Source organism: Nothobranchius furzeri, chromosome 7, assembly GCF_043380555.1.
Source record: "Nothobranchius furzeri strain GRZ-AD chromosome 7, NfurGRZ-RIMD1, whole genome shotgun sequence".
Lineage (NCBI taxonomy): Eukaryota > Metazoa > Chordata > Actinopteri > Cyprinodontiformes > Nothobranchiidae > Nothobranchius > Nothobranchius furzeri.
Window position 1 is genome coordinate 48,041,185 of NC_091747.1, and position 18,474 is coordinate 48,059,658.

Consider the following 18,474-nt stretch of genomic DNA (forward strand, 5'->3'; position numbering starts at 1 on the left):
TTTTCATTGCTCTTCCCAAATAAAGCTGTGAAGCAACTGCAGTTTATTCGTAATGCTGCTACTAGAGTCTTAAAAAGAACCAACAGAACCAAGCACATCACTCCTGTTCTTAAATCTCTACACTAGTCACCAGTAAACTACAGAATCGATTTCAAAGTGCTACTACTAGTTTATAAATCACTCAGTGGAATGGGGCCAAAATACATGTCGGATCTCCTTCCAGTATATACACCCAGCAGGGCTCATACACTTAGGAAGCAGTCAGCTGGTAGAACTCCTGGTCAGAACAAAACAGCATAAGGCAGTTGCTAAGGCAGTGTGGAACGTACGTGGCCAGGCTGGGGCGGGCTGCACGGAGTGGAGTGGAGTGGAGCTAGTGTGTGATGACACTTCCACATCTGGGCCAGCACGGGCTGGTTTGGTTTGCTTTTAAAGTTCATATCTAGGTGGTCTTATATTTTTTCGTGCTCAACCAGTCGGTTTTTTGGTCCACATACCAAGGAGATCTGCGTTAGGTTGAACAGGTCCAACACACCCACTACCAACTGATTGGCCAACTCAAATACACACCTACCGTTAGAGGCAATCTCTGATTGGTGGATAGAATGAAGCACCGGGAGCTTCCCGCATATGTGATTCATTATCATTCTGGATGCTAAGAAGTCAACGTCGCCTCTGACTGAAGCTACGTCTCCACACACACACACACACACACACACACACACACACACACACACACACACACACACACACACAGAAACAGACTGAAGCTGCAACTCTCTCTGTCTGTCTCTCCTTCTCACCGCCGTGAGGAACACACACACACACACACACATAGAGACGGCCCTGAGCTGCCGTCATTTAAGGTAGACACCATGGACTTCTGCGCATCTTTTGTCCCGCCCACATGCTTGGAAATGTCCCTGTTACTGAGAAGTGTGTGTGAACAAAATTTACCGGTGCGGGACCCGGACCTACGCCACCCAGTCCGGTCTGTTCTGACCCCGATGTGAAAGCGCCATTAGTGCTACTATGCTGCACACAGATGTAATCAGCTTCTTTATGACATCCAATGTGCCCCAACTCTAGTAATTTTTAAACCAAAATCAAAACTTTTATGTACATGTCAGCCTTTGATTGAACGTTTCTTATGCTGAACCATCTGCACCTTTAACTTTACCTTTTTTTATTCTTAAATCTGAAAATAATTTGTGTATTTAATTTGGTCTAAATTCATTTGTGGATTTTAAATCACTTTGATTTTAATATCCATGCAATCTTGCTAATGGAAAGCACATTGAATGGCCTCTGTGTATGAAATGTTATATATACACATAAAGCTGCCTTTCCATGCCTACCCAATTTTTGATCAAATTTAAAACAGCATTTGCATGACTGTTGTTTGCAATTAGGGTTGGGGTTAGGGTAAGGTCCTACTTGACCTTATGTAAACTCATGCGTCTGATTCACACTGGATACGGATGCGGTCCGGACTCCATACGGCTTATTTGTTCTAGACGATGCATGCAGATTTTCATAAAACAAATAAATTACATGAGCGGTGTGAATTGAAGTCTGTGAATGCCACACAGAAACCCACCTGCATCAGTTCCTATTGATAAGCAGCCGAAATACCAAAAATAAATAAATAACTGAAAGAGCTCCAGAAAGCATCAAGAGATGTTGATCAGTACCACTTAGAATCAGAAAAGTCTGCATTACACTAGTAAGCAGAATAGTTTGTGAGAGGGCTGCATTTATCACACCTTTAAAGCTTCTGTGCTTTATAATTTATTCTGTTTGAGCACTACGTGCCGAAACACGGTGTCGGTACACATCTGTTACTGTTAGCAGCAATCTCATTAGCACATTTTCAGAGCTTTGAAACGCACAGACACGCACGCACACACACCTGCACACACACTTTCAGTGCAGTAAACATTATGCTGACAGATTACAACAGATCCATGTGTGCATGAGCACACACAAAAAACACACTTGATGATGTCATTTTCATAATCTGACAGAATCTGGGCCAGCTTTGACGATGAGGCAGCCTGAGGGATGAGCAGTCACTGTCATAATGACTCTGTGTGTCGAAGGACGGAGGCTGATGGAAAACAGGGGTCTTTGTGTGCGTCTTTCTATTGAGATACATTTTTTTATAATCAACATATTTTTTTTGCATTTTATGCAAGTTGCAGAATATGTAGTGATGTACTTAATATGATGTGATGTCTTAATATTTATAATTTTAGCAGTTTTTCATCCTAAAACTAAACATTTGTGCATTTTGTGCTTTGTAGAATCAGTTTAAGTGAGTAAAATAGATGAAAAAGATTATTTTTAACCCTTTGATGCATAATGGTCACTACAGCGGACGAGGTGGGCATGTAATAAATTATTTGTAAATTATTAATTTTTACAAAAAATATTTGTTGAAAGATTTGTTTCATTCACTCCTGAAGATGAATGAAAAACTTGTTAAAAAATCATGGTTGAAGATTTCATAATTCATGCATCAAAGGGTTAAATCAAGAAAGTATTTTAATTTTATCAGTGTTGAAACTTAGGTCTGCAAATGACCTTTTCAACCTTAAATGAATTCACAAATACCAGTTACACTAAACTCTGTCTCTCTAATTTGGGAGTCACTTGTATAATCAGATGCCAGATGATTTTAGGCGTCGTCATCATTAAACAGTCTGATGCAAAAACATTTTAGCATTTGGTCACAAGCCACAAAGTATTTTTTTGGAAACAATCATGTTAAAAAGCACACCAGGCACCCAGACACACTAATTAAGCTGTTGCTCAGTGCCAAAGATGAATTATGATAGTTTAACTCTCTTAACAATAAAGTGGTTTTTAACACAAAACAGGGAAACTGATGTGATGTCTGTTAACGAGAAACAAACACTGCATTTTTTAAAAACGCTAATGTTTTTACAGTAATGTGTGGAAAAAGTCAGCCCACAGCAATACAATTATCCAACGATCAATGTGTGTCCATTGATTTCTCTTCAGGCTCAACACGAACTACACCGAACCATACTGATGTGTCAAATATCGTCTGAGCGCCTGTGGCAAATGTCAGTGGAAATATTTAAATCAGTGCTGTGCATAAGTCCAAGCAATGGGTAGATTTTTATTTATGTTTTAATTTTTTTATTTTTTATTTTAAATTTATTTCATTTATTATTAAAATAGAAAAAAAAACAATACTGACAAATAAATTGAGGTTTCTCACACCAAGAAAATGAAAAGGGAACAGAAAGAAGAAAACTTATGTTATCTGCCCCTTTTTAACTAAAATGACATTTTTACAATGAAATAATAATTATAAATAAGCCTATACAAAGCAATTGCTCGATTGGTTAGCTAACTTGAGTTCAATTTGTAAAGAAAGAAAAAATTAATAGTAATAATAACAATTCAAAAAGCAAAAGGATTTTTGCACATATACCTATTCATACATATATACTAGGGCCGGGACTTTAACACGTTAATTACGATTAATTAATTAGAAAAAATAACGCGTTAAAAAATTAACGCATTTAATCCATCAACATAAATTTAATCGCAGCTTGCATTTCAAGCACGGCGGAACCGTTGTCATTGCACGCAGAGGCGGAGCTGGCCTAAATGGCGCCCTGTGCGAGATCCCCCTGTGACACCCCCCCCCCCCCCCCCCCCCCCACACACACACACACACACACACAAGAAAAAACATTACACCTACAACTTTGTTTCAAATTGCGTGGAGTGTATATATAACAACGTTTGCTAACTAAATACAACATCCAGCTCCTGGCCACCTTCTCACCACTTGTCAAAGTTCTACTGAAATAGTGATGATGACAACATCTGCCATCGCCTTCATTCCTGGGAAATATGAAAGTAGTTCGCACCTTAGTAGGTCTTCTTCGAACTAACTCTGTGCGTATGCTGTCGGTAATTGGTGATGACCACTTGGCTGGGTCTGAAGAAAGCTCATTTCCCGATTCCAAAAAGAAATCCAATCCAGTTTATTTCTAAAGCACTTTAAAAGACCCAGCACAGGAACAAAGTGCTGTACAGAAAGTACATTAAAACAATTGACTAGACAGAAAACAGCAAAGATAAATAAAACACATGATACATAAAATTAAACTAGCCCTATTTAAAAAATAAAAACTTGATAAAACTTGATAAAACCGCATTTGAATCACCTAAAACAGCTAAAATAAAACAAAAAATAGAAACCAACATCTCACAAGGTATTAAAAGCCAGGGTAAAGAGGTATGTTTTCAGGAGTGCCTTAAAAACAGATAAGGAACTGGCCTGTCTTATCTCTAAAGGAAGTTCGTTCCACAGTTTTGGAGCTGCAACAGCAAAAGCACGATCTCCTCTAAATTTATGCTCAGTCCTGGGTACAATCAGGAGCAGCTGATCAGCAGACCTGAGAGAGCGGGAGGTAGTGTAAGGCTGTATCAGATCCGAGAGATAAGAGGGGGCGAGGCCATGAAGACCTTTAAAAGCAAATAAAAGAATTTTAAAATGAATCCTAAAAGAAATGGGCAGCCAGTGAAGTGAAGCTAAAACAGGGGAAATGTGCTCAAACTTTCGAGTGCCAGTTAAAAGACGAGCTGCGGCATTTTGCACTCTCTGTAGCTGACTAATACATGATGCACTGACCCCAATGTAGAGTGCGTTACAGTAATCCAGCCGAGTGGTTATAAAGGCGTGTATCACTGTCTCAAAGTGCTGCCGTGAAAGAATTGGCTTTATTTTTGCCAGCTGCCTGAGGTGAAAGAAGCCAGATTTTACCACCGCCTTAATCTGATGTTCAAACTTCAGATCACAGTCCACTTTGACCCCCAGGTTGGTGACAGTTGGTTTAACAAACTGGGCCAAGGAATCTACAAACACATTGGGGGTCTCAGTAGGACTACCAAAAATCATCACCTCAGTCTTTTTATCATTGAATTTTAAAAAATTCACAGACATCCAAGCCTTTGTCGTCAAGACACTGTATGGCTGTATGAGGTTTCTGCCTTTTTTCTTTAGAGGGACATAGATCTGACAGTCGTCAGCATACAAATGGAAGGCAATGCCATGCTTTCTCAATATAGAACCTAGAGGAAGAAGATACAGAGAGAAGAGGAAGGGGCCTAGAACTGAGCCCTGCGGGACACCACACAAGAGCGGAGCGGAGGACGACACATAGTCACTGAGACTGACACAAAATGTTCGCCCCGCCAAATAGGACCTGAACCACTCCAGAGCTGTGCCGCTAATGCCCACCCAGTGCTCTAAACGAGAGAATAAAACAGCATGATCCACAGTATCAAAAGCAGCTGTCAAATCTAAAAGCACAAGAACAACACAGTCCCCAGCATCAGTAGCTAAGAATATGTCATTAAAAATTCCAAAAAGAAACAATGGTCCTACCAGCTCGCCACTTCAATATGAAGAAGATCAGTTTAACATGGGGAAAAAAACCTGACCTGTAGGCCAGAGAAACGTTCATTAGCACATCAAGTTCGATTCAGTTTATCGGTAAACATATCAGGAATGTACAACAGGTCAATTATTAATCATCTTGGCTACGTAGCTCAATCTATACATTCCAGTAGCGTTTGCTACAAACAAATACAAAAACAACAATAAAGGAAAACAACTGTCTGACAGACAGCATAGCCGAATTCAAGGCAACACATAACAATAATCATTCGATTACTCTTGGTTTCAAGTTAAGCCCATTAAAGTGCTTAAGTAAATAAAAGTGTTTCAAAAACAGCGTTTTTGAACCGGAGTTCTGCTCACGTTGGGAACTCCGCCGAACAAGGTCATTTGTTTATAGCGAAAACGATCGACTGGTCACTGACAAGTAAAAGGGTGTTATTGGTAGATGTTAAGAACACTTACCGCTGAGGTAAAATGAGAGTATAAATGAATTGAGGGGAGAAAAACGCTTTGTTTTCCAACGCCGTTCTACAAGCAACAAGCTTACAGCCACAGCAGGAGTCGAGCCCGGAAGTATTCCCCCACAGCCAGCTTTCATGGTTGCCGCAACGTGGAAGGAGCCAATCAGGAGAGGGACCTCACATCAGCTGACGTGGGTCATGTGACAGGGAGTAGTTGATATGGGTTACACTTTGTTGTGCTTTTATTACAGAAATATTATTATTATCATCACTATTATTATTAAGAACATGTGATTTCTATGTTTTGTTTATGTATTGGTTGATGCTAAAAAAATGTTTTTTTTAGGGAAAAAAAAATTAAATGCCGCCCCCTGCAGACTGCCACCCTGTTCGGCTGCACATGTTGCACATATCAAGCTCTGCCCCTGGATGCATGCCAGTATGCTGGTCACTGTGATACTTTTTAAAAAACATTTTACTAACAACTTTCAAACAAATAAAACAAACAAACAATTATTTGACAAAATGTACATTCATTGCTGTCCACATGAAAGCTTTGTCTAAAACAATAGGAGCATCAATTAATCACCCTAAAATGAACATTTGAAAATACATATTGTCAGAAAAGGCACTTGAGCCTTTGCTCCTGGAGCAACGGATTGTGGGTAACACCCTCCGCTGAAGTCCACATCAATGCGGACTTGGGTGAAGTGTACATCAAGAGTGCAAAAGCGACGCCAGGGGTCTCCAACCTTTCTTGACCTGTGAGCTATTTTTCCACAAGTACAGAAGAGCTACTACCATATGATTCATTCACTTTAATACTTTCTGTGTGTGAATATGCTTACTATGTAGAAAAAATGCTATACTTACTATTTTAACATGCATTGTATTTACAATTGCAAAGAAAATAGTGACAATCTGAAAATCAAACAAAATTAAACTTTTGTTTATTAACTAATTAGATACTTTCAGATAATGAACAGCAAATCTACTTCGTGTGAATGATGTGACTTTTTTTTTTTGGAATGGATCAGTTGAGGAAATTTTCCAGGAGCAACTCGGACCGCTGCAGCTCAGCCCGACCACTGTTCCCGAGGGCACGGTTCGGTATTTTCCCACTACTTTATCCCCTATTTGTATGGCGCGTTCCAGTTGTCCTCAGAACTCGATTTTCTGATAAGTTAGCCGGAGAAGATGCAATGAGATGAATCTCGAGCTGCCAGTTCATAGGTTTCAGAGGACCCCCGAGATCCCAAATTTAAAGATGGCTGCACCCAGTGCTACCATGAAGTAGTTATGGTCTTTATTTTTTTTTTTTCATTTATACGGTCTGTTTGCTTTCTTTTTGCTATTTAACAGCACAGAGTTGTTGTTTATTGTTGTTATCAATAGTTACGTTGTTGGAAAATTCAAGGAAAATATCATTGAGGTGGTCCATACATACAAATACCTTGGTGTCTGGTTTGATGACTTCCTCTCCTTCAAGCCCCATATAGATAATCTTGTGAAGAAACCAAGCCCCCATAATTCGGGTCTAGATATGAAGCAAAACAGGAAGTGACAAAAATTGCAGTTCCACCCTCATCCACTAGGGGCTGGTGTCAGAAGCGAGCAAATCCTCATTGAGTCTCATGCGGCCCGGATGTAGGCATGGGCAAGGACGGGCAATGCCCCCCCCCCCCCCCCCCAAATGCGATGACATGTAGAAATCCCAAATTTGAAAAGATTTGATGAAAAAGGGTCAGAGTGCTCTCTCTCTCTCTCTCTCTCTCTCTCTCTCTCTCTCTCTCTCTCTCTCTCTCTCTCTCTCTCTCTCTCTCTTTCTCTCTTTCTCTCTCTCTCTCATTCAAAGTTCACAGTTCATATGCTCCCAGTCAGTCAGCAGCAGAACACAGAGACGCACCATTGTTATCTGAGCTCAGCGGCCACTGGTTGAAGTTTTCTTCTCCTGTCGGTCACTGGAATAATTTGGTTACTCTTTCTCATGGTTTTAGTTTGCCTCGTTCTCTTCTTTCATTTGTTTTTGAAGTGAACCGAGTCAAAATGCTCAGGTTTCTGGTTTCTAAACCTAGCAACAGTGCTAAGGCACTAGTGGCAGAAGCCGGCTCGTCGGGTGCTGCTTCTCAACTCGCCACAACCCTCCATGTCCAGGGCAGTACTGGAACAACCAGTTGCACAAGCACCGCAGTCCCTCCTGCTGTCCCCGTCGCTACCAACCCAGCCGTCGTTGTGATTGACACAGGCCTGAACAGTATCGCACCATCCCAACCCACCGCTCTTGTTTTCCCCAAGCGCCATTTTGGGAAGAACATGCGCTTATTTTGCCCTACCTGGTATCGTGAGAGACCGTGGCTGGAATATTCAGTAAATCTGGATGCGTGCTTTTGTTTCCCATGTTGTAAGTTTGGGGGGAAGAACAATGATAGGGATTTGGTTTTCACAAAACAAGGGTTTAATAACTGGAAAACAGCACTGGAAAAGGACAAGGGATTCACAAAGCATGCATCAAGTCAATGCCACATGAAAAAGGAAAAAGCTGGTCTGAAATGTCCCAAAGAGTGGCCACAGGGGAAACAATAGGTAATTTACCGTAAATCCTCTAATATTAGCCTGTATTTAATCAACTGCCGGGTATCATATTTTGGCCGGTGTCGGAGTAGGCGGAGGTGAATAATGGCCGTTTTGTTATTGTGGCCGGGTGGAATGTGGTAACAAGCAAGTACCACAGGGGGAGCGGTTGTGTCATCCATCTCACTTTTGATTTGCGTGTCATCCGTCTCACTTTTGATTTGCCAGTGATAGACCGCGAGGGTAACTTTAAAGGCCCAATGTGTGATATTTCATCTTATAAGTTATCAAATTTCTTGTATCACATTCTCAAATTTGTTTTTTTAATGATAATTCAAACAAGCATTTATTCTAAACATTATTATTAGCTTTATATTTTAATATTTTAGACAAAAGAAGCAGACCGGTGCTCCATATGGCATGCGCCATCTTAAAATACAGTGACCTTTTAGGGACATACAACATATTAAGCTTCGCATTTGATGTTTGCGTTTTTAAATGATGTAACCTCAAAGAAACAGCAGGGGGCAGAAGTGCGCCTTGTAAGCATGCAGTCTGACAAAGTAACTAAGAAGAAGAAGAAATTAGCCACACCGTACTTCTAGCGATGGAGGATCACACATATTCTTCAAGCAAACTTGAGAAACGGGATAGTTTGTCTCATCCAAGTAAAAGAAAAAGGATTTTGAAAAGTGAACAAGACTGGCGTCATGAGAAAACCAGAGTAAATATAGGAGTTGCCTTCCCAAGATGGAGAGACCTCATGTTACAAAAGGGATTCAGTAGACACGCTGAGCTTGCTACCTTCCTTTTAGACAGGTAAGTTAAAAATGTGTGTTTAATTTCTTCATTGTAGTAGTTGTGTGCTTTGTGACACAAAGTTTGTGTGGAGTAAGCTAGAGTTTGGGAAAGCTCATGCTAACTAGTGCCAAAAATGTAGCACACTATCTTAAAACGTTACTACACGTTATTTAAGTTTGTCCCATTGTCGTGACAGAAATTCATTATGCAATTGTCCTATTTTTTAGATTCAAACGGAAGTACAATAAGAATGCCAGAAGGTACAGTGTGTATTCACTAAAATCAGAAAAGGGCTACGAATACATTCCAGTACTCCAATCAAAAATAATCAACGAGAGGTTGGCGAGAGGAATCGGGATGCCTCGTACCAGATCAATGAGGGATGATGACCCCAGACGGCTCGGTCTTGTGCCACCCATCGCTCCACCACCTATTTCGGAGCTAGTGCAGATCCAAGTCAGCCGAGGTCTTGGTATGTGTCATTTTAGCATCCTTTGACTACAGCTCAGTTCTTTACCTACACTTGTCTTACAATACTTTTTTCACAGTATCAGAACTCAACACAGCTACAGGCCTCCAGTGACGATCTTGTCTACATTTACATGGAGTATTCTATACCTGCTGCGTGTTACTAACGTAATGTACATAAAAATGTAGATATTGCACTTTGATGTCTTTCCTACTGTGCTAACATGTTGTTCTTTTTACTTGAAGTAGCACATAAATTCTGCACAGTCTTTTACGTTAGATCTATTCTTTATTATCCTAAAGTGTGTAAAATCATGTTTCAAGATTAAAATGTGTTCCAAATTTGTCTGTTCAAACTCTGAATAAGGTTAATTCAAATAAAAGTGCATCTGTACTAATTTCTTTATTTCTTATGTCTTTCAGAAAATTACATATTTTTTGTTTCATGACTTGACCCTGTAAGAGTGTAAATTAATAGCTCACTAATGTAATGCAAAACTATGGAGTTGTAAAGATGTGTTTTTTTTTCACATTACAAGAGTATACATGGCTGAAGAGTAGCCACCTCTAAATTTGTCATTATTGTACAACACTAACATTGGGGTTTCAAAAAATATTTATTTAAAATACTTATTCAACATAATAAATTACAATATAAAGGTGTACAAAATATCAGAAACACTTCAACAACCCATGTAAACTTTTGACCAGTTACACTCCCGGAAGAAAACCAGTATACTGTCCATGAGGGTCTGGAAATTTCTCCCTAATTTTGACCACACAGCAACTTGGGATGACTCTTCTATTTCCATGTCCAAGTGACCCATGCTGCCAGAAAATGAAGTGCCGGTAGGCAGCATACCTGTATTCCCTGTTGTCATCGCCTGGTTCCCTAATCTGTCCTAATACAGTGAGGTCTGCTCTGTACTGACGATGGATCCTCAGGACACCTTCATCCAAACAGTAAAGTCTAAAATGGGGCAGAAGGCTTATACAGTTTACAGAGTCTTGTCCACAGCATTTGCGCTCTGCATCTGTTGGCATATCTGTGCAATTGCCACAAGTACACCATGTTAACGCAGGGGCCTGCACGGGTGTGGTGTGCCTTTCTCGGCGTTGGTTGTTCAACAAAACATCAAAAACCAGACCTGGCTGTCTTTCCAAAAGTTGAGAGGTGAGATGACGGTGGTCCTCCAGGCTCATGCCCTGTACAAGGCGCTGGGGGGAAAAGTAGGATTAGAATTTTTGTAAGATTATTTTAATTGAATTACAGTAAAAAGCAATGTTTTGTAAATGTTTTAACAAGTTTATAAGAGTAGCTGATTAATAATATATATATTAAATGGCTAATTCCTAAAATAAAGGTACTATCAAAAACAAATAATATGTATTAGGAAAGAAGTAGGACACTGAATGTTTTACAAAACTACATATAATTCCAAACACTTGCTATACGGTTAAATAGAATTACCGTATGTACTTATATGAATGAAATGAGTGACAGGACAGCATATATTGACCCAGATAATTATTAATTTGCTCATTATCTTACACAAACCTCAATTTCTGCTCTTCTTTCCCTTTGAAGCTCCTCGACTCTCTCCTCATCAGCTCTTGAAAGCGCCGATCTTCTAGACTTTATTGCAGCTCTGCCTCTTCCTCTTGTGCGTGGGACGTTGCGGCTGGTTTGAGCAAATTCGGCTCCTTCATCTTGGGATGCTTGCCCTGCTTCTGTCGCATGTCTAACACCTCTGCCTCTCTGTGCGCTGGCACACGTCTGTCCTCTCCCTCTTCCTCTCCCTCTTCCTCGCCCTCTTCCTCTCCCTCGTCCTCTGTCTGTCTCCACTGATGAACCATCGGATGATATCTGACTCTGTTTACGGAGAGAAAACAATTACAGACTACACTACCTTGTATATTTCCAAAATGGCAAATAGAAATATAACATTTCTCAAATAAAATGAACAAAATATTGTCATTTTTTGTAGTCAGAACTCAGAAGTCATCACTAACTAGCTGCCGTTTGCTATTAGCAAACATAACTGACATAAAAAAGTTTTTCTTATTCAAAACCTATTTAGATTAAATTAATAAAATAAGTTAGATGAAAACAACTAACCTGTTCGCTGACTTGAAAGCTGGAATTAGATGATGACATGCTGCCGTTTACAGCAACACGATTTTGTATTGTATTTGTTATATTTGTTAATAAAGTTTTAAATAATGATTAAAAAAAACCTTTTTGATCCTCGGGGGCTCCAATAGCTGCAATACCGACTCTAAACTGCGTGGTGCTAAAGAGTCGGATCTTTTTACTATGATTTCTGTGAATTTCACACACGGGGCCTTTAACAGTGCGGAGACGAAGAGGAGGCGAAAATTTGATATGAAGTTCAAAGAGAACGTGCTGATTATGCTGCAGAACACTGGGGAGCAGTAGAGGTTGTATGAACTAGTCACTAGTCGACTTAACCGCTCTAAAGTGACTTTTTATGCCTGTCATCGACTAGTCGCTGTCACGTGATAATGACCGGCAAGATGCAGCCCACGGAAAAGACAGCAGCCTGCTGTCAGCAGGTGACAAGCTCCTGCGCGTCGGGAGGCAACGCGCTGTGCCAGAGCGTCGGTACTGACACCCGCCGTAAAACGGACATTTAACCAAACTGTGACGTTTACCCTCTTGCAATTTAACATTCCCCTCACCCCCATCCTGACCTTAACCAGTTTCCGCGAGCTCTGATTGTTGACACGCTCCAGACATCTGCGTCCAGAGCACGACCACAGTAACATTATCAAATCAGGTGTCGCCACCTCAAAAACTAATTTAACACGCGATCGTTCATGTCGGCTCATTTCCTTTTATGTTTTCTGTCTTTTATTCTTTTCTTTGTGCCTGATGCGTTTCGGTGTTGTGGATCAGGGCACATGCACCTGTTTTGTCCTCGGTGACGCACCTAACTGATGTGGCCGGCGAGCACTCCGCTGTTTTTGCGGTCGGTAGATCTTTTAGAACTGCAGTTCAAAGGTAACTCATAAGGTGAATATATATGAACCCAGGTAGCAGTTTTTCTTTAGGATTGAGAGGAGATGCAGGAAGATAATAAACAGGCAGGACAGAAAAATAGTCAAATAAAAACAAGTTAGTTTTTGTACCTGGTGGTTGCAACAAACAGACACCATTGAAGGTAATCAGAAGTGAGGAACAGAAAATGAAATAATTATTTTAATGTTTAGAGCAGCAGGAACTCTGAGAGGCTGCAGGCGCTTCAGTGAGTTTGCGGTCACTGTGCAGGGGGAGGGGGGAGAGGGCTGAAGCAGAAACTACCGTTGTTAAAAGAAATGAGTATAACTTTGAAAATGTGGGCGCAATTTTAATTGTCAAAAACTCCAGCGCACCATTAGATCATTTTGCTCAAATAGAAATTGAGGCCTGCCTCTAATTCTGGTCCTCCTTCCAAATAAAGGCCTGGAGCTTGATGAGCTTGAGTCAAATACAGGCCCAGGCCTGTATTAGAGGATTTACGGTAATAAGTCCCACACACAAAAAAATAAAGATACTACGTAAAAACTATTGGAGAAGTAGTTCAGCTCCTATCAGTAAATGAACTGCCACTTCACGGCAGTGTGGAAAGCTCCAGTGGTGATGATTTCTCTGCAGGACTGTTGTTAAAAATGGTCGACCACACACTGGCCAAAGACTCCAAATTTAATGAAATAAACAAACACATCCCAGAAAATGCAAAATACACATCTCACAACATACAAAATTATTGCAACACTGGCAAAAATGGTATTAAAAAGATCAAAGATAATTATGACAAAGCAGATTAGGTTGGGTTTTTTTATTAAAAGTGATGGAACTAGGGACAGATGTGGAGAATCAGTCAGTCATGGTTAGATTAGTCTGTAATGGCATTCCAGAGGAACACCTGATCGGTCTGCTTGACCTCAGTCAGTTAAATGCTGAATTCATTACCACCCAAATTCTTGAGCATCTCTCTGACTCAGGCTATAGAGCAGCTGAAATGATCAGTCAGTGCTATGATGGAGCTTCTGTCATGAGTGGGCTCAGGGGTGGGGTTCAGGCCTTACTGCAGAAGAAGGTAGGGAAGGATTTTCCCTACATCCACTGCTACAACCACCAGCTGCACTTGGCAGTGGTCCATGCAATGCAGGCAGAGCCATGTGCAAAAACCTTTTTTGATCTTTCAGGATCTCTACACTCATTTTTTCACTGTCATTATGTTTCACAGAACTATGATGTTCCCTCCCTGAAATGACTGTTGGAGATCAGGTGGACAAGCCACCATGATGTTTATGTTTATGTTTATTTATTTGGCAGACGCTTTTATCCAAAGCGACTTACAATTTATAACCTATAGGGCATGTTGCGATCTGTGGGGGAAACCGGAGTACCCGGAGGAAACCCACTCATGCCTGGGGAGAACACGCAACTCCACGCAGAAAGGCCACAGCCGAGTTTCGAACCTGCAACCTTCGTGCTGCGAGGCAACAGTGCTAACAACTGCGCCACCATGCTGCAGTTTCTTTCTGTTGACCTGTGATGTGCTTCAGAAGTAGTCAGTGCATCTCTGCAGGCTTTGAAGCAGATGAGAGAGGAGGAAAGTGAGGCATTAACCAGCACACCTGCACCAGCCGCTAAAAGACAAAAAAAAAACAAGCTCACTGCTAACAGGTAGTGTTGTAATGTCCACTGTGGGTCACGCAGAAGACTCCACAACTCCTAGCCAGGCTCTGAAGAGAGCTCTTCTCAACATTTTGGACATAGTCGTTGTAGAGATGGAGACAAGATTCTCCAAAAGCAATCTTGATTTCATGAAAGCAGTTAACTGCCTTCAACCTCAGTCTCCCTCTCTTCTGGATCCTGACATGTTAAGTCCTCTGCAAAAAATGACAGGAAGTGACAAACTTTCCAATGAGATTCTTGTTGCAAAAATAATGTTGGAGACAGAATTCAAGAAGACTGATGATGATAACAGTGAAGAGTTTGTAGACGAAATATCTATGTAAAAGAAGTTACTTTACATCTAATTAAGGACCCGTAAGACGTAAGATTCCATATTAAATATGAAATCAACCTTACGGACCGTTGGGTTATTTTAACCAGAAGATTGGAACTTTTTATTGCAGGGATTATGTAACACTTGTATTAAGTGAGAGGCAATAGAAGAGAGAGTCACCTTTAAAACGTTTAAGAAGATTTATTTCTAAACAATTTAAACAATTTTAACAAGACTAACTCTAACTGATGATGAATGGATCTGGTAAGTGAATGAGATGTGAGATGAATGGTGTATGTGTGAGTGATGTAATCAGAACTCTCGTATCCGGAGAAGCAAGTCTGAATGATGTTGAGATGTTTTGCTTTTAGCTATGATCAGAGTTTGATCGGAGTTTCATAAACAGATGAGACGCCATGTTGTCCTCCGTACAGATCCAGAATGCCAGGTCCTCGAACCCCCCTTTCGGTACCGGAGCCGGTGAAACAGCGTCAGCAGTACGACAGACTAGTCTTTGGATTGTCTCCAGGTAAAAAGTGACAGATGGTTCACAGCGTCAAAAGGGACCCCCCTTGGGTCAGTGAGTTCAGCTTTTATTCTGAAAGGAACCGTTGCTTGGTTGGTAAAATGCAACAGATGTTATCCAGCTTGTTGGTTCTTTGCTGAAAAAGGATGTCCGGATGGCCGCTCCGATACTTCTCTTACCATGCAGTGAACTGAAGAGACCAGCAACCAGCACTGCCTCTCCATTCTGGACAACATCTGTCCTGTCAGAACCAGATCAGTTCCTGCAGTGAACCCTACTCCCTGGTTTAATGACGCCTGAAGCGCCAATGCAGAAAAATTGAGCGTTTGTGGAAGATAACCCATCTCCACGTCCATCTGCTGCTCCTAAAAGATCTTCTGACATCCTTTAACTCTGCAGTCAGAGACGCTAGGGTTTCCTATTTCTCCAACCAGGTGTCCCAGAGCAAAGGGAACCCCAAGGTGCTGTTTAACACCATCAGCAGCATCGTCTCTCCTGCCTCTCCTACAGCCTCCATCCACTCTGTTGCAGACTGTGAGAACTTTCTGTCTTTCTTTGTGGACAAAGTCAATAAGCTCTCCTTCAGCCTTATCGCCGCCTCTCCCGACTCCAACCAGGCCCATCATCCTAGAAAGCTTTGCTCCTGTTTCTTTGCGTGAGTTAACCAAACTAGTTAACTCTATGAAGACGTCTGCATGCCCCCTCGACATCTTACCCTCATCTTTGTTTAAAAGTGCTTTTCAGTCCATCGGTCCCAGCGTGCTCTCTATAATTAATGCTTCTCTGGTCTCTGGTCAGGTCCCTGCTTACTTTAAGCAAGCGTGGGGCCAAAGTTTCTCTAATAGACACTCGTCCGCCACAGATTATGAATAGATGGCTAACTTGACTCGTGCTAAATGAGTGTTCGTTTGTTCCTGCAGTTAAAGATCCCAGAGCCACTCTCTGTCACACGCTTGACCCGATTAAAGAACGCTTTGTCCTGTTTTATTCCATCGCACCGCTGGCGTTCATAGATCTGCAAGGGTCTTATCTAAGGGGCTTAAACTGACGTGACGGCTTTCCAGATTAAAACTCAAGACATATTTTCTTAACGTGTCTGCAAAGGAAAGTCGTCTGTAACTCGGAAGCTGTTCATATCTGCGTTTGCTAAGGGATCTCAGATCAGATGGGTTTTGTTCTGTGTTTGAAGATGTTTTGAGTTTTTTTGAGTTTTGTTTTAAACGGTTCTTGAACCGTGAATAAAGAGGACGTGTGTACTGAAGCTACTGGACGCTTCCTGTGTTTTCACAGATCCAAGGGTGATGCTGGAGCTCCTCTAAGGTGGGACGACGCCCCGAGTTCTTTGTCAGACATTTCTGTAGGAAACTCCTACAGTCTCTGGAGAGCCTCTTGCTAATTGTTTGTTTGTTTTTGACAAACTTAACAGAGTTGAACTCTTTCTTGTGGAGTGTTTCGTACAGAACCGCTCCAACCTGCCACACGGTTGCTGGTCCGGCGTCGTAAACGCCTTCGGACAGCCACTCAGCCGGAACAAATCTCTCTGTGCCGTAGAAGCAGCCGTCTGATGTTTGGTCGGTAAAGCAACTCAGCCCAAAGTCAATAAGGCGAAGTCGTGGCATTTCTGATCCAGTTTCAATCAGGATGTTTTCTGGTTTGATGTCTCTGTGGAAAATCTTGTTGTCCTCCAGATGTTTAGCAGCATGAACCAGCTGTTTTATAATGATCTTAGCTTGATTTTCATCCAGAGGCTTTTTGTTCTTTTCAATGTATTTTAAGAGGTCCACTGCGGGCACTGGCCTCTCCAACACCAGAATAAGTTCCTTCTTCAGATTGTACCAGTCCAGGAGGGAAATTGGTGCTGACCTTCCTATTGAACGGTCTCTTTCTGTCTCCAGTTTTAACATAGCAGCGACTTCTGTGGAGAGCTGCCATCCATTCTCATCTGCGTCTGTCCAGACAACGTTTTTCTTCGGTACGTGTTTGATTGCTACTGGTAACTTGTCAAACCTCCGGTATCCAGCGTACACAGATCCACAGCCTCCTTCACCAAGCTGATCCTGCTGTTTATATTTGGTTTTAAATAGACTTTTAGCTAAAGCCCAGGCAAAGTGAGGAGAGAAAAGGCTTTTCGATTCTCTTTTAGGGAATCCGTCTAATTTGACCTGAATCTGGTGTTTTGTAGGAAGAGTCTCTTCTTCAGAAATCCTAGTTCGTTTCCTGGGAGGTTTATCGTCAGAAAAGATGTTCCCTATTTCTGGAAACAAGGCTTTCTCAGATTCATCACGTAGATGCCTTTTTAACTCGTTCGATCTTTTGATTTGATCGTACCTAAGATGGATCTCTTCTTCAGAAATCCTACTTCTTTTCCTGGGAGGTTTATTGTCAGAAAAGACGTTCCCTATTTCTGGAGACGAGGCTTTCTCAGACCCGTCACGTAGACGCCTCTTTAACGCGTTCAGTCTTTTTTTCTGATCGTGGCTAAGATGGATCTCTTCTTCAGAAATCCTAATTCTTTTCCTGGGAACTTCATAATCAGAAACAGCTTTCCGTTTGGTTGATTTAAGCAAATTTGACACTGTCCATGGTGCCATGCCCAGATATTTCTCTGAATCTGTTTCCAGAGCTGCAGCGTGTGCAGAACTGTGGGCAGAATAATGATCCATAGTGGTAAACAATGCTTCAATAGTAGGTTGAAAACCTGTTGACTGACGATTGAACACCTCTGTCTCCAAGTGTCTCACTGAGATCTGAAGATCCGATGAGTGGCAGAGGACTGTTGGGTTGGTCACTATATGACGTCACAAAGGGGTGTGGTTATAACGTGAACTACGCTGGCTCCAAAGGAGTGTTGCTTAGCAACAACAACAACAACAGAGCTCTAGGTTCTAGAACGTCTTCGTTTACTTTAGTACTAATGAGGTGTAGCTGCAGCTTTGGTGCTTCTGGTGCGACCTTCTGCTTCTCCGTGTGAGTGCACTGGTTTAAATGTGACATTCTAAAAATCTTTATATCATTAAAGCATATTTTCACTCTAGCTTCCTTTAATATGTAAAATATATATGTATTTTTGTTGTAAATATATACATATTTTTATATTTTCTATTGTATTATATATTTTTAATACAACATATACATATACAATAAAACATATATATTTATTATATATTTTTTATTATA

At 41.2% G+C, this 18,474-nt stretch overlaps 2 protein-coding genes across 6 annotated transcripts in view; one reads left to right on the plus strand and one right to left on the minus strand.

Annotated features, from left to right (window-relative positions):
* The window catches only part of dlgap1b (discs, large (Drosophila) homolog-associated protein 1b), a 171,905-nt gene that overhangs the window by 28,076 nt on the left and 125,355 nt on the right, over positions 1-18,474 (plus strand). The window contains exon 1 of one of the 5 annotated variants that reach the window (XM_070553154.1): positions 15,260-15,300. The exons of the other annotated variants lie outside the window; for them this stretch is intronic. The gene's annotated coding sequence lies outside the window, so the exon portion shown is untranslated. Of the gene's footprint in view, positions 1-15,259; positions 15,301-18,474 lie in introns of those variants that run through there. 5 annotated transcript variants of the gene reach the window in all.
* Positions 9,758-18,353, minus strand: LOC129155885 (serine/threonine-protein kinase pim-1-like). The gene is made up of 2 exons (XM_054735629.2): positions 11,309-18,353; positions 9,758-10,968 (listed from the first exon to the last, which is right to left on the minus strand). The coding sequence occupies exon 1, from the start codon at positions 17,958-17,960 to the stop codon at positions 16,560-16,562; it is 1,401 nt and encodes a 466-aa protein (XP_054591604.2). The 5' UTR covers positions 17,961-18,353; the 3' UTR covers positions 9,758-10,968; positions 11,309-16,559.

Coding starts and splice junctions, on each gene's coding strand:
- LOC129155885 (XM_054735629.2), bottom strand. CDS start 17,960: ATGGATCATTATTCTGCCCACAGTTCTGCACACGCTGCAGCTCTGGAA.